The sequence below is a fragment of the Argentina silus genome (assembly GCF_951799395.1).
Source record: "Argentina silus genome assembly, chromosome: 7".
Lineage (NCBI taxonomy): Eukaryota > Metazoa > Chordata > Actinopteri > Argentiniformes > Argentinidae > Argentina > Argentina silus.
Window position 1 is genome coordinate 20,786,288 of NC_139661.1, and position 16,956 is coordinate 20,803,243.

The 16,956-nt window shown below is 46.4% G+C and overlaps 1 protein-coding gene across 1 annotated transcript in view; it reads right to left on the minus strand.

Moving 5' to 3' along the window:
- Nucleotides 1-9,839: 9,839 nt before the first annotated feature.
- LOC310807581 (zinc finger SWIM domain-containing protein 6-like) overlaps nucleotides 9,840-16,956 on the minus strand; it is a gene marked incomplete at its 5' end in the record, with an annotated part of 39,874 nt that continues 32,757 nt past the window's right edge. Inside the window, 4 exons of the mRNA XM_083674099.1 lie at nucleotides 9,840-10,868; nucleotides 11,051-11,132; nucleotides 11,727-11,890; nucleotides 12,538-12,695. Of these exons, the coding sequence (XP_083530225.1) occupies nucleotides 9,988-10,868; nucleotides 11,051-11,132; nucleotides 11,727-11,890; nucleotides 12,538-12,695 (1,285 nt within the window). The 3' untranslated portion in view covers nucleotides 9,840-9,987. The remainder of the gene's footprint in view (nucleotides 10,869-11,050; nucleotides 11,133-11,726; nucleotides 11,891-12,537; nucleotides 12,696-16,956) is intronic.

The window sequence follows — 16,956 nt, forward strand, 5'->3', positions numbered from 1 at the left end:
TTAACTTTGAGGACACACACACATACATACACACACACACACACACACACACACACACACACACACACACACAGACAGACAGACAGACAGACGCACGCACGCACGCACGCACGCACGCACGCACGCACGCACGCACGCACAGACACACACACACACACAGACACACACACACACACAACTCAGCCTTGCATGGCTCTCACTTCATCAGTGGAGGTGTCAGGGTCCCCATGGCAACTGTATAATGGGGTTGCCCTAATTCAATCCCAGGGGCGCCTCTGAGGCCTGATGGAGAATGGGTCTGGGCCTGAGTCCTATTCAAGTCAGGTCCAATGTGTCAGAGAGCAAGTGGACGCACACACTGGAAAGACTCCACCGTCTTGCCTGATATTGAACTCTCTCTCTCTCTCTCTCTCACACTCTTTTTCTCTCTCTCTCTTTTCTTGCTGTTTCTTCTTCTTTTCATAAAATGTCTCATGTTATTTCTCTGACCGTCTCGCTCCCACTTCCCTGCCTATTTTCTTTCTTTCCTTCGTCTTTTACCTTCCGTTTATTCTCTCCCTCTCTATTCAACCCTCCTGTCTGCTCTATCTCCCTCTCTCTCTCTCTCTCTCTCTTTCCCTCTCTATTCTACCTCCCTCTCTATTCTACCTCCCTCTCTATTCTATCTCCCTCTCTATTCTATCTCCCTCTCTATTCTACCTCCCTCTCTATTCTATCTCCCTCTCTATTCTATCTCCCTCTCTATTCTATCTCCCTCTCTATTCTACCTCCCTCTCTATTCTATCTCCCTCTCTATTCTATCTCCCTCTCTATTCTATCTCCCTCTCTATTCTACCTCCCTCTCTATTCTACCTCCCTCTGCCCTTTTCTTTCTGTCAACCCTTTCTCTTTCTTCCTCTGTTTATTCTCCCACTCTCTATCCCCCCCTTCTCTCCCTCTCTCTCTCTCTCTCTCTCTCTCTCCCTCTCTCTCTCCCTCTCTCTCTCTCTCTCTCTCCCTCTCTCTCTCTCTCTCTCTCTCTCCCTCTCTCTCTCCCTCTCTCTCTCTCTCTCTCTCTCTCCCTCCCTCTCTCTCTCTCTCTCTCTCTGACATTCAGACTGTGGGTTCTGCTAGGATTTCATTAGGACCTTTGGATCTACTTGTGCTATTGTTATCCTTCCCTGGAGAAGACAAGGATTATCGCTGTGTCTAGAGACACCTTAAGAGTAATAAACCTGGAACGAGCTGCACACACATGCATGCACGCTCACTAACTCACACACACACACACACACACACACACACACACACACACACACACGGATGACAAGGAGAGGATAAGATGAAGAGGAAGAGAGGAAGAGGAAGATGAGGAGGAGGGGGAGGAGGGGGAGGAGGAGGAGGAGGAGGAGGAGTTGTTGAAATGAATGCAGTATCACAAACAAAGAGCACAGGTTACACACATCATTACTGTATACCTCTCTACACAAACTGTCTCCCAGCCTGATCCAATCACACACCTCAATACTGAGGCAGCCTGATCCAATCACACACCTCAATACTGAGGCAGCCTGTTCCGGTGGCAGCACGGGACTGGCCTGGGGCCATCTGTATTTCCAGGTGGGGGGAGGGGAAGAGGTACCGAGGCCATTTGCATCCCTTTGACTCTGTATCTGTACACAGCAGAGAAGGAGGAGAGAGGCAGGATACAGAGCACAGCGGGGGGGGTGTCGGTAAGACAGGCTGAAGTTAGTTAGTGTGTGAAGATATATGAACTGTGGCCAGCATGGTACAGCATGGTACAGCATGGTACAGCACAGCTTAGGTTGGTATGCTGATGTGAAAAGGGGACGCGAAAAGCTGTGGCTGTCTAATACGTTCAATTATTAATAACCAAATCTGATTAATAACCAAATGCTTGTCAGAAATGCATATGTCACAATGTGCTTTCCAGCAATTAACCCGCAAACTACCCACCCACGTTTTTTTTATTTTTTATTTTTAACATGTGTTTTTAGGGCATTTCTGCTTTATTGGGATAGAGACAGTAGAGATTGACAGGAAGGATGGGAGAGAGAGAGGGGAGGGTTGACATGCAGGATATGTCGATGGCCGGAATCTAACCAGGGACCACCTTCCTCCTGTACAGGAGCAGTACTGTTTACACCACCGGTACCAGGTTGTTGGGTTCAGATAGAGAATAGCCTTCGCATAATGTGGTGGAGGTTGTTTACAATCACTCTCCCATTGTAATTATTAATCATTAACCTTGCCTTAAACCCCGAAGATGATTTAGCTTCGTGAGCTAATAGGTTTTTCCTTTGTGGGCTAAGGCACATGTCTTCCACACGGGAGACCCAGGTTCAAACCCTGCCTCAGTCACAATAACAGCAGTGAAAAGATTTCCAGTGCCTAGATGACGGAGTGAACACTGTAAGATACCGTGGTTTTTACATTATCTTCCTTTGTGCAGCTTTCCACACACAGTGCAGGAGTCTCCCTGAAAACAGCCTCACTGTACTGGGTGTTCTCCCTCCTTTCTCTCTCTCTCCCTCAGCCTCTCCCCCTCTCTTTCTCCCTTCGTTCGTGCTCAGTGGACACAAAGAGTCTGCAGCAGAAGAGAGCGGACTGGGAGACAGTGTGAAGGACATCTCAATGGTTCTTATTCAGGCTTTCTGTCATTTTCTGGAATACCAAATGCTGTGTCTCTCAGCTAAGATGCACAAAGCACGGTCATGTTATTCCTCATTCTTTTAGCAACGTCTGCAGTCTCGTATCTTGCAGTCTAGATTGTATAGATGCACTAAACTACGCGTTGTTGGTGTCGGAGACCAATCAAATTCCATCCATTCTTTCTATGAACACATACAGTGTAGGTTTTACTCTGAAATCTGAAGAGAATTACCAAACGTTTTCCTGGTACGGTACATTAAACCTGGCTGTTCTGGATTATCTTTCGTCGTACTTACTTACACAATCCTCCTCACTTCTCGTGGAGCCAAATGCCTACAGTATTGTATAAATGCCTACAGTATTGTATAAATGCCTACAGTATTGTATAAATTCCTACAGTACACTGCAAAACAATACAAGACATTGGAAACACAATGTTGCTTTGTATCATCAGGACTTACCTGTATAAATGAAGGATAAATACAAACCTAATATAAGTGTTTATGACAGAAACACAATAGGAGGAGGACTGAGGAGCGGAGTGGGTTTTTCCTCTATTTCTTCTTATGACATGATTATAAGCACTAGGAGAGAGATTCACAGCCTTGGACAGTATATTCGACAGAGAGCTGGCGTTGAGAGTGTGAGATGAAGTGAGAAACTGTGTTTGGGAACGGGTCACATGGCACATAAATCTCCCTATTTGTTAATTGTCCTTGGAAACTGTTTCATAACAGAACTGTCGCCTTGGCTCGAGCCAGAAGGACAAGGCACTGCTAGAGGAGACCGTTGGAGAGTCTTCATGCTATTTCACATTTGTTTCTACTTCTACTGTTGTGATTGAGTGACCGGAGCTCGGGGGGCTTGAATCAGCGACCTATTAAAGTCTAGACCACTTGGCAGAGGCCATAGTGGTTTTCAGGCTACAGATGCACTACTCTAAGTTGTACACACAACCAAATGGTAGTGTAGCCCGCCTGTATGTGAGCGTACCACAAGCTCTGGCAAGAGGCCTGGACCTTAAGGGGGGCAATTTACAAGAAAACATACATTCTCAGCATATTTCTTGTTAGTTTACCATTGATGTAGTCTGAAAATATGATTATTTTGTGCAAGCCTCATAGCCATGCTAATAGCAAGCCTATGTCTACTATCTGGAAGACATTCAAGACTTTTCCATGCAGTTAACATGGGTTTGCTCTTCTTTGGCTGACCGTTGTCCACTGTTCTCAAGGAAAAGGTGCTGTAGAAATGTCTTGGGGTGATTCAAAAGGCACTTGGCTGGCTTGTTATGTACCAACCTATCAGCACTGACTAGACACAGGACTACGCCTCCGCCTTTTGGAACAGACACAACATTTTTGAGCCAACGGTTGTGAAAGAATAAAACTAAATCCACCATGTAACAGGGCTCTATAACTTTATTATGCCTCTGAAACTTGTCTTTTGATGCTTGAAAAATAGTCTCACTGTCCAAGAAATAAAGAGTAATATCACTGTGTGCTCAGGATGTAAGTTATGGCTATAACTTTCTCACTCTGTCAGGCGCTTTAATTCGCTGTCCTGGAGGACACATTAACTCGGTACCCTTAAATAAAGTCCCTTAAATAAAGCTGGAGTTAAATAATGAGAGCCTCTGCTACGGCACTCCCCTTTGCTTTTAAATGAACCTCTCCCTTTTATTAATGTCCCCTTATCGCTCATCGCAAGCACTGACCCGCCGCCGCAACCCTTCCCGCTCAACCGAAGAGAAGCTCCGCGGCAAAGCGGTCGCCGCGGACATAATTGAGGGCAATTTTCAAATTAAAATTTAAAAACCCTCGTCGATCTAAGAGGCGTGAGGGAGCGCGAGGGCCAGTGAGTATATGCCTAGATGTCTTGATCAGGTTTTGCTGGGCAGGTACCCCGGGCAGGTGAGGTAGGATGATGAACGAGGAACATTAATCTCCGTGACAGAGAGAGAGGAGTTAGCGCCGGCGATAGCACCGCTAACGGCTTTAATTAGCATTTAATCAGACGCCCCGGGGCCGACGGAGGGGGAAGATAGAAGATCAAACTCAAACGAGTGCTCGGAAAAGAAGGAGAGAATGAGAGAGAGTCCCACTGGTGACCAAGCTGCTGCACTGTTGATGATTAGGCCTATGATCCTTTTTGTACGCTCAGACCCCTTAGCACAGAGGCTGTAGTGCACTTACATACAGGGAGGCTTGCCTAGTCTACACCCACAAAGACTACAGAGGACTCACTGAGGACTTTATTAGGAACACTATACTAATACTGGGTAGGGCCTCCCTTTATTAGGAACACTATACTAATACTGGGTAGGGCCTCCCTTTACTCTTTATTAGGAACACTATACTAATACTGGGTAGGGCCTCCCTTTGCTCTTTATTAGGAACACTATACTAATACTGGGTAGGGCCTCCCTTTATTAGGAACACTATACTAATATTGGGTAGGGCCTCCCTTTATTAGGAACACTATACTAATACTTTGCTCTCAGAACAGCCTCAATTCTTCGTGGCATTGATTCCACAAGATGTTGGAAACATTCCTTTGAGATTCTGGTCCATGAGGACATGATTACATCAAGCAATTCCTGCTTTTTTCAGGTGCACTTTCAAGCTGTGAATCTCCCGTTCTACTACATCCCAAAGGTGTTCTATTGGATTATAGATCTGGTGACTGGGAAGGCCACTGAAGAACACTGAACTCATTGTCATGTTCATGAAACCAGTTTGAGACGACTTTTGCTTTGTGACATGGTGTATTATCATGCTGCAAGAAATTAGAAGATTGGTAAATTGTGTACATTTTAGTCATTTAGAAGACGCTCTTATCTAGAGCAACTTACAATAAGTACATTTGCTTAAGTAAGTGATTTTATTTAATTGTATTTATATATATATATATATATATATATATATATATATATATAGTCATCAAAGCAAAAACCATATTCTGGTTTGTTTAACACTTTTTTGTTTACTACATAATTCCATGTGTTCCTTCATAGTTTTGATGTCTTCAATATTAACCTACAATGTAGAAAATAATAAAAATAAAGAAAAACCATTGAATGAGAAGGTGTGTCCAAACTTTTGACTGGTACTGTATATATACTGTTTTCGTTGACACTGAAGTGTGTGGCACTAACATCCAGGCTTAAGCAGCAGTCAATTACACAAACAAGCAATTGAATGTTAAAAGACCCTGCGCATAGAGCAAAGTTTACGTAACGTAATGTAGGAGAGAGATACTGTAGATAAACTTGATTTAATTTCACATTTATTCTTCTATGCAATTCTTTTCTTTTTTTTGTTGTTGTTTTGTTTTGCATGCCATGCTGAGTGCATTCCACTCCCCCTTTTCTTTGGGGCAAATGGCCTATATAAAAAAAAAAAGAGAATACAATTTACATAATTTGTGAGAATGTGTACGTTTGATAGTGATGGGGAGGGAAAGGGCTGTTGGCATAAAGGGAACGTGTGTGATCATAATGACATTAGGAAGATTCACTGAGGCAGGCTGGAAGAGACTGTACTGTAGGAGACCCAAGGGACATCATTAAGACCTGCTACTGAGCAGGGACCTAGGCACAGGTCATGTGGACAGTCAGTCAGTCAGTCACTCACTCTCATACACACAACCGAGTCTCACAAGGAGGCATCCATCACATCACAAATGGACAGCTCTGTATCCCCTCTGACACGGCGGACTGATGATGCTGTTGGTGAGCCTGTGTTTTCCTTGATTCATTCCTGATGAGGTATCCATGTGCACACCTCTGTGGACAAATATGCCTCATTACTGTACATCCACACAGACGAACGGACAGGCACAGGCACTCACACACACAGACACACACACACACACACTCACACACACACACACACACAGGGATGCATCCATGCAAACACACACACACACACACACACACACACACAATCATACAGACACAAATATAGAGACACACACAGCTTGTGCTGCTAAGTTGCTGTGCGTACCTGGGTGTCTGTCTGAGCTTCATTACTGTTCACACACAGACAGTTCTTGTGTTTTTGTGTCAATATTTAATGAGGGGCTGGGAGTCTGGGGACTCCACTGCTGTCAGGAGCTCCTGTAGTCTGTAGGTACCACCTGTTCCCACTCACTCCCCAATGGCCTCTCAACACACACACACACAGAGACATACACACACACACACACACACACACACACACACACACACACACACACACACAGAGACATCAACACACACACACACACACACAGTTATTTCAACACTTAAGGGTTGTTGAGGTAACTTGACATGCATGTAAACAGGCTATTGTGGGCAAGCACAGCTAGACAGGCTCAGATCCGCAACAAGGAAATGTGAATTGCCACCAGCCACTTGCTGATGTCCTCTTAAGCCATGATGTGACGTGATATTGCTGGTGATCTGAACCCCCTGATTGACTTCCTCTCGCTGCTCTGTTTCTATGCCAACAAGCGCATCATCCTTTCCAACAGCCTTCACACAATGCATCCCATAATTCCTGTCAGTGAGAGATGATGAGTGATGTGTGAGTGTGTGAATGTGACTGTGTTTATGTATAGACTTGGCACACTGTGACTACCAGCTCACTGTTTGCCTATACTGTAGGTCATGACAATTATATGTTCCATAATTCAACCCAAATGATTCAAGGACACTGAAATGTACCTTTCAAAAAAAAAAACTAACTTTAATTGAAACAAAAAAAAAAAAAGAAAAAAAAAAAAAGATCAATCATCAACAAGATTATAAAACAGTGATTTAGTTACATAAATAAATTGATATCGGTGTATCAAATCTTAATTTCATAAGCATGTATACATGGATCATTGTAATAAATAAAACAAGAAAAAAAAAAAAAAACCAGAAGATTCATTTTCCTACACAAACAAAAAAATAATACAGCTAGAAAAAAAAAAAAAAAAAAAAGAGGAATTCCTTTCTTAAGAGAGCGAGAGACACGGGACAACAGTTTTTCACCAAACACACGTGAGGGAATGCTTTGTTCAAAAGCATGAGTTTTAGAGAGCCATTCAGTTACTAATTAAGGACACTAAAGCTGGGACTAGGTGGGTTAGCCTTCACTTCCTGGAATGCGTTTGGTTGTTAGAACCCTGTTTGGTTCCTTTAAAGCGTTAAGACAAGGCAAGAGAGAAAAAGGCTGTTTCTTCTTCAAAGAACACAAGAGAATAGCGTACAGAGAAAGTGTGTAAAGAAAAAAAAAAGACTAAGAGAGAGTAAAAAAAAAGAAAAGAAAAGAAAAGGCAAGTTATGAATACAACAGCTGGACATTGTACAGACTTGAGACACACTGGTCGGCGGTGTGGTGAGACAGAACCAGGACACGTAGACGTGGTGGTGGTGGATGGATGTGTGAGGGAACGTGGATAGGCAGGGCCAGTGGCTCTGACGCTTCTGTTCTCCACTTTGTATTCCGTACAAATAGATGTCTACCTCGATGTACTGTGTCGATGGAATACTGCACATCAGTCTGTTAATACAGCATGAAAAGTCCCAAGTACCGTAAGACTTGCTCAACAATGAGAGAGAGAATGAGAATGAGAGAGAATGAAAGAGAGAGAGAGAGAGAGAGAGAGAGAGAGAGGGAGAGAGAGAGAGAGAGAGGACAACATAGTTTCTCTGTACTCCAACACCTTGAGGGGTTAACCTTGTGTACTGCTGATGTCAGTTCATTACTCTGTTCCAGTAAGTCTAGTAATAACACAACCTTTGTGAGCCCCATCACCCAATAAGCAAGGCCAATTCAGTCCTTCTGATATGTTGTGTTAAAAACAGACAAAAAAACAAAAAGAAAGAAAGAAAGAAAAATAGCAAGCTACAGCGGCTTCAAGTATTTCACATTACATAGAATACTCTGTATAAATTAGTTAACATATACTTTCGCATCCTCCATATTCAGACATTATACTATTGTATATACACACGGTACAAGAAATGCTCGCTCGTGACTTGTCGCCTTTGTTTTTCCTGTAGTCGTTGTTCCTCGTCCTGTTAGAGAAATCCCTGAGAACGTCTGTTGACAGTTGCTGAAGATTCCGCATTGGAAATAATAGAATTCTAATTCTATGCTTCAAATGCACAGTAAGCATTGACACTGGCCCTTTCGGTACTGTCGTACCCTAACCATGGTAACGGTGGTAACTAACTGTGTTACTCTCTCCTGGACACTTCAGATAGCCTGGTTGCCGGTCCGTAGAAATGGCCAGGTACCCTGCCAAATCATGTCGGTCTGGTCTCAAATGTGTTTTCTTCCATATACTAAACACGTTGTCATTTATCAGTTATAAGCTGGCCACCGGGTTGGATGGGAGCAGGTACTTATATGAGGTATCCTACTTCCTCCAGCAACACTGTTCATCCTACTGAACCAAGAACTAACCCACAGTAAAAAGGATTGTTGGTTTTAAGTCCGTTTTGGGGTGCATCTGGCTGTATCATAAAGACGTATCACGTAAAATGACTAATATAATACTCCACATCCTTATCACAAAGTCCATGTGCCATTGAAAGTACTGCATGGTGTGTATACTGTCCTCAATATAATACGGATACTCATTATGTATGGGCTTGGGGGTTAAAACAACATTACGAGTCAGTTAAGAGCATTATTCTCTGATGTATAACTAATGCCTACGACGCAGAGAAAACTAATGGCTGTTGAAGTGCTTAGTCAACAGAAATGCTAATGTAGGGCTTCCTCATCTAGCCGAGTTGTGTGTGCAGTGCTTCCCAAGGCCTGTAATACAGTAGGCCGGGGTAGGAGGTGCTCTGTGTGGTTTAAAGCCATAGTTTCTCTTTGAGGCTACTGATGCGTTTTTACACGAGCACTATCGTATGAGGGCTCTTCAGCCACTCAGTATGAACCAAAAAAAACAACTAAAAATGCTAACAATAGAAAAAAAAATTTAAAAAAAAGGGGAAAAGAAGCCATTTCACCTTTCCTCTTTTTCCTCTTGCACACATGAAAAGGAACACACACAACATTCACAACGTGACAAATTTCCTCTCTTTCTGAAAATAAAAACACTTCTGTACACATAGGAATAATAATAATAATAATAATAATAATAGCAATAATGTTTATAACAATAACAACAGCAAGAACGATAATACCGTGTGCGGCTCTGTTGAGATTTTTTTCTCTCTTCTTCTTCTGCTTATTCCTCCGTCTCCGTCTCTCCTTTCGCTTGTCCGTTTTAAGTCCAAAGAAGTTCAAAAAAGGCAGACTCAAGTTAATAGAAAAGTACTGCTGGGAGGGTTTGAAACCCCCCCGGTCAGCCAAACCTCTCCCTAACCAGCATCATGAGTTTCTTCTTGCCCTTGTATATCTGTTTCAGGTTGTCTATGAACTGGGTGAACTGGATGTGCCCGTCGTGCGCCATGAGGAACGTCTCCCGCGCTTTCCCCAGGAACTCGATGAACTCGCTGTAGTGGCGCGGGCTGATGTGTGTGAGCCGCGAGTGTGTGGTGTTGATGTAGGCCCCGATGGTGGCGTCCAACAACTGCCTGAGCGGAGCTTTGTCCAGCGACATCAGCTTCCCGGAGTTCCTGCTGCGGCTGTGCAGCGCCGCGGCGGCCGCCGACACCATCCCCGGCGTGGTCAGCGTGCAGCGCCGCAAAATGTCAGACAAAACCGTGGCGCACTTCACGCTCTTCACCACCAGGGGGATGACGGCGGCCAGCTCGTTCTTGCCCAGCGAGTGGCTCAGCGCGCAGGCCCAGAGCACGTCGTTGATGGCCGGGTGGGTGTCCTGGTTGTAGCTGAGGTTGAGGTGAGCCATCGCCAACGTCGCCAGCTTGTACGCCCTCATCGGGTAGCCGCGGTGCTCCATGTAGCGCGCTATGGTGAACAGCTGAGTGTAGCTCATCCCCGTGGACGCGGCATCCAGGACGATCTGGTAGGCCGTCTCGAAGGCGATGTGGTCTTTCTCGCAGAGGGTGAGGGCGGAGAGGGCGCAGTTCTGGGGGTCCTTCATGGCGCACTGGAGGGCGAGGGTGCGGGCGGAGGAGGCCAGGTTCTCCTGCTGGTGGCAGTCCAGGTGCAGGCGGACGATGGTGCTGTTGGACATGACGGTGGTCGCCACGATGCTGGTGGCCTCCGTGGGGGTGAAGAGGGTGAACCAGCTCTGCATGATGCTGTCCAGTGCGTACACACCTAGGAGACACACACACGCACACACAAACGCACACACACGCACGCACACGCACACACGCACACACACACACGGAGAGAGAAAAAAGCAAAATCAGGACCACAATGATTTGAAACAATCCACAATCTCTTCTGCTGTTACTGAATGAAGCGTCAACAACAGAAACAAAGGTGTGGGTACATACCTACTTCTGTGGCACATGTAACTAACCACCGTACCATCTCCCTCCTCCTCCAGTTCAACGTTGACAGAGTTATCCTCATCACCTGACAAACAAGATAAAGGAATGATGGAGCAGAGGGAGAGAGTGAGGGATGGAAGAGAGGGAGAGAGTGAGGGATGGAAGAGAGGGAGGATGGAGGAGAGGGAGAGAGAGGGGGAGAGAGTGAGGGATGGAGGAGAGGGAGGATGGAGGAGAGTGAGAGAGAGTGAGGGATGGAGGAGAGTGAGGGATGGAGGAGAGGGAGGATGGAGGGATGGAAGAGAGGGAGAGAGTGAGGGATTCAGGAGAGGGAGAGAGGGATGGAAGAGAGGGAGAGAGTGAGGGATTCAGGAGAGGGAGAGAGTGAGGGATGGAAGAGAAGGAGAGAGTGAGGGATGGAAGAGAAGGAGAGAGTGAGGGATGGAAGAGAAGGAGAGAGTGAGGGATGGAGGAGAGAGAGGTTGATATTAGATAATCACACTTTAATGATGTAATTAATGCATAAGGCATGTTCAGGCCATATGAGAGTCATATATGTGTGTGTGTGTGTGTGTGTGTGTGTGTGTGTATTAATGTGTGTTTATGTAGGTGTGTGTGTACTGTATGTGGCTTTGTCTGTGTGTGTGTGTTTCTGCGTGGGCTTGTGTGTGTGTATTACCTGTAGGCCCAGCTCCAGGGAGACTTTGAGCAGCGTGAGGTCTGGCAGGCTGTCCATGAGCGTGGCGATCTTGAAGGCGTCCTGTGCCAGCTTGAAGATGTGCGAGGAGGAGTGGATGTTCTTCTGGATGGACTCTAGTACTGTCTCCAGCTTACGACTATCACCTGGGGAGGACAGAGGACACAAATACACTACTTTACATACAGACACACAACAAAAAATTACTTCTGAGAGTGTGTGTACGTGTGACTGTGTGTGTGTGTGTGAGAGAGAGAGAGAGAACCTGTGAACTGTATGTGTGTGTGTGTGTGTGTATATGTGTGTGCGTGCCGTGTGTCTGTATGTGTGTGTGTGTGAGCGACAGAGAGAACCTGTGATCTGTATGTGTGTGCATGCGAATGAGTGTGTGTGTATGTGAGTGTGTGTGTGTGTGCGTGCGTGTATGTGAGCGACAAGAGAGAACCTGTGATCTGTATGCATGCGTATGAGTGTGTGTGTGTGAGTGTGTGTGTGTGTGTGTGTGAGTGTTTGCATATGTGAGTGTGTGTGTGTATGTGAGAGATAGAGAGAACCTGTGATCTGTATGTGCGTGTGTGTGTGTGAGTGTGTATGTATGTGAGTGTGTGTGTGTGTGTGTGTATGTGAGTGTGTGCGTGTGTGTGTGAGTGTGTGTGTATGTGAGTGTTTGCATATGTAAGTGTGTGTGTGTGTGTGTGTGTGTGAGAGACAGAGCGAACCTGTGATCTGTATGTGTGTGCGTGCGTATGAGTGTGTGTGTGTGTGTGTGCGTGTGGGTGTGCGTGTGGGTTACCTTTGGCTGCAGTGAGCATGGTGGAGGCTAGCTCACACTGCTGGGACTCTATGTGGCTGAGGGTGAACCAGCGGGGGTAGCGGTTGGGAACCACAGAGACGATGTGGTGGGGTCGCGACAGGTCACCTGACGAAGCTGTGGACTCCAACACAGGCAACCTGAGGACCAGAGAGAGACCACACAGGTGTTAGTTATCATCTTATAACTTAGTTATAACTAACCTGTTATCTTCATCATCATACAACTCACACAAGACATGAAAAACATCCACAAAAACATCCCATACGGGTATACACGTACCTCTCTCTCTCTCACTCATCTACGCACACTCACAAAGACTTGGAGTACATGCACGTACAGACAGACTTATTCCTACACAAGTACAGTATCAAGGCCTTCACGTGTAGCCAGCCAGCCAGCCAGCCGGCCAGCCAGCCAGCCGGCCAGCCAGCCAGCCAGCCAGCCAGCCTCCATCATCTAGTTCCTAATCATAAGGCTAGGGCATGTCAGAGGGGCATTGATGTTAGCACATTCCTACCCAACTAAGTCCTTAATTACCCAACTGAAGTAACCGGAGCATAATTAGTATTTTCTTGACTTTAATTGGCTATAATGAAGTCCAGGGCCCATAACACCTGCCTGTGTATAAAGGAGTACCACAAGTCTCTCTCATTACGGTCAGACAGGGGGGCCTCGTTTTTTTTTTTTTTTTTTGCTAAGAGTGCTGTAGCTCATCTTCCATTCTGCCCTTCTTCTCTTTCAAAGGTCTTCCTGCCTTCAGAAGAGGAGAGAACCTGGGTTGCTCTCTCGACCAATCACAAAGCTAATTGAGTCCGCTGGGAAATTAAGGAATTCACCTTCCAGCCCGCTATGCTGGACACACATCAAACGTGCGCACGCACGCATGCACACGCGCACGGCAGTTCAATTTCAGTCACAACTCCAGGAGATGCTGTTCTTGCCAAATGAGCACCAACAAATTCAGCATAAATGTACCCTACTTCATCTGAAGTTTGTCTGGTCCAAAGGAGGCACACATGGACAAATCTTACCAAAATAAAGGTGACAAAAACCCAAGAGATGCGTGTGTGAAAACACTGAGACTTGGTGTGAAACTGAGACGTTTCGATGCCATAGCAACAGAAGTTTGGCTCCAAACACATCTAAAGAGCTGCTAAAAGCTCCCCAACACTGGGGGATTCTAGAAGATTCCTGGGGTGCAGCAAAGCAAAAAGACCCCTGTGGAAGACGGTTCCCTCTTCATCAACATTCCTGTTTTTTGTTTGACTCACAAAGAGAACCTGTGTTAGAAAACAACGTCTTCTGAATATTTGAGGAGAAATGTACTGTTATGAGGTTAAACTATGAAATGATACATGGCTCTCAACCTAGACGATAGAGCACTTTGACTTTGCAACATGGCTATATCTCGTGCAAAGCGCCGCCGAGCCTCGGAGGAGGGCAGCTGTAGTGTCAAACTGCTCCTCTGGCTCTCTGGCGCCTTGTCAGGGCAGAGTGGGATGCTCTGACTGACACTTTTCACACCAGAGGTGTTCAAGGACGACAGATGTCAAAGGTCGCGTGTGTGTGTGTGTGTACTAGGGGCCCGGCCAGCACACAGAGGGACCCCCAGGGGCTGTCGCACCATCAGACATTTACATGTTTAGACACTGTGATTGGTAGAAGTGACATCTCACACATGAATGCGCGCGCACGCACATACACACACACACACACACACACACACACACACACACACACACACACACACACACACACACACAGGAGAGAGACTGACAGTGAGAGAAAGCAGCCTAACACCGTCCTAAACTCTCCCAGGTTTCTGGTGAATATCATCATGACTACTGAACTCTCTACCTCCTGGTCTTTCCCATTTAGACAGTAAACACAGCTCACTTCCCAATATCCATCCACACATCCGCTGGAACAACTCAACCGACAGACCGTGACTGCAGGAGCACATCCGTCTGGGCTGCATGGAAGAGTCGTCTGACAGCTTGGCTGGATATTTAAGATCTCCACCAAAGCTCTGGTTTCCTGGAACCAGATTGAGTCTAATCCTAATCCTAACCTAAGAAGCATGCTCCATGGAGAATCTCCATTTCCTCGTCGAGGAGTAGGCTTAATCTGGGTCCAGAAAACCAGTCTGACACTTGCATTTACCGTCACCCTCCAAAAGAGAGTAAAGGAGAGTAAGTTATGGTTATTTTACCATGCAAGACAAAACCATGTAGAGCCATTGTGTCCTTGTGCCTGACAGAACTACTTGGCCTCCTGTCAGCTTCCATGTTATCTAACTTGATGACTCCCAAATGTACAGTTACACACGCAGATACACTCAGATACACTCAGATACATGGCTCCAGTCTGCCTAAAAACAACCCAGGCCTCTCCCCAACGCTTCCACAGGGGATAGATAGTGTGGATGGTGAGTGGTTGAAATCTAACACATTCAAATTCTGGCCTCGCCTCAAAACAGTGCTCAGGTAGTCGCCTTTGTTTTCGATAAACAAAGCAAGCCAGCAGAACACAGCAGACATACGCTGTTCCCACATGCTCTGATCAGCCTGCAGCACAACAATACATTTTGCATTTACATTTATGGCATTTAGCAGACGCCTTTAACCAAAGCGACTTACAACAAATACATTTGTTTAAGTAAGTGAATCATCTATCCAACAGTCATCATAAGACAAAATAATCAATGCTCACACTAGGGGCCATTGGCAGTTGTAATGCCAGAAGCCTTTTTTAAAAATTATTATTTATTAACAGCAGAGAATTTGTACAGGGGGGAAGTAGGGGTGAAGAGGTCTCAAGGGTTGGGGTTAGGGTTGGTACAGGGAGGGTAGTGGGGGTGAAGAGGTCTCAAGGGTTGGGGTTAGGGTTAGTACAGGGAGGGTAGTGGGGGTGAAGAGGTCTCAAGGGTTTGGGTTAGGGTTAGTACAGGGGGGGTAGTGGGGGTGAAGAGGTCTCAAGGGTTTGGGTTAGGGTTAGTACAGGGAGGGTAGTGGGGGTGAAGAGGTCTCTAGGGTTGGGGTTAGGGTTAGTACAGGGAGGGTAGTGGGGGTGAAGAGGTCTCTAGGGTTGGGGTTAGGGTTAGTACAGGGGGTAAGTGGGTGTGAAGAGGTCTCAAGGGTTGGGGTTAGGGTTAGTACAGGGAGGGTAGTGGGGGTGAAGAGGTCTCTAGGGTTGGGGTTAGGGTTAGTACAGGGAGGGTAGTGGGGGTGAAGAGGTCTCAAGGGTTGGGGCTAGGGTTAGTACAGGGGGGGTAGTGGGGGTGAAGAGGTCTCAAGGGTTGGGGTTAGGGTTAGTACAGGGAGGGTAGTGGGGGTGAAGAGGTCTCAAGGGTTGGGGCTAGGGTTAGTACAGGGGGGGTAGTGGGGGTGAAGAGGTCTCAAGGGTTGGGGCTAGGGTTAGTACAGGGGGGGTAGTGGGGGTGAAGAGGCCTTAGGAAGGACTGTTAAGATGTAGCCTGAAGAGATGGGTTTTCAATCTACGCACTCTAATCAACCTGCAGCACAACAACACTAGGGTTAGTACAGGGGGTAAGTGGGTGTGAAGAGGTCTCAAGGGTTGGGGTTAGGGTTAGTACAGGGAGGGTAGTGGGGGTGAAGAGGTCTCAAGGGTTGGGGCTAGGGTTAGTACAGGGGGGGTAGTGGGGGTGAAGAGGTCTCAAGGGTTGGGGTTAGGGTTAGTACAGGGAGGGTAGTGGGGGTGAAGAGGTCTCAAGGGTTGGGGCTAGGGTTAGTACAGGGGGGGTAGTGGGGGTGAAGAGGTCTCAAGGGTTGGGGCTAGGGTTAGTACAGGGGGGGTAGTGGGGGTGAAGAGGCCTTAGGAAGGACTGTTAAGATGTAGCCTGAAGAGATGGGTTTTCAATCTACGCACTCTAATCAACCTGCAGCACAACAACACACTACCGTCCCTTATCATAAGCCACCACGCACCTGGAAAAATCAGCTGGAAGTGTGTACACTAGTACCTTAAGCTAACGGTGAGACCATACCCCGGATTTGAACAGTGGTTGAACAAACAAAGACTCCCTGTATGACAATGATAGTGTTATAATGGGGCCATTAAAGCCCTGGTCTTTTTTTACCTGCTCTATATTTAACTGGCCACTGTCCTGTGGGAGCAGGGAGGTATAGGCTATCACATTACACTACGCTACATTACACACATTCATTAGGTGCTGAGCAGGCAGCCTCCCAGGTCCCAGGAGTGGGTATAAGTGGGCACATTATTCTAAATCACCCATTTCACACGGGGTGTTTGTGTGTGTTCGGGGGTTTGTGTTTCAGTGTGTGCGTGTGTGTATGTGTGTGTGTGTGAGAGTGTGTGTCTAGTCAGCCTCTCACAAACAAACGCACACGCACGCACGCACGCACGCACGCACGC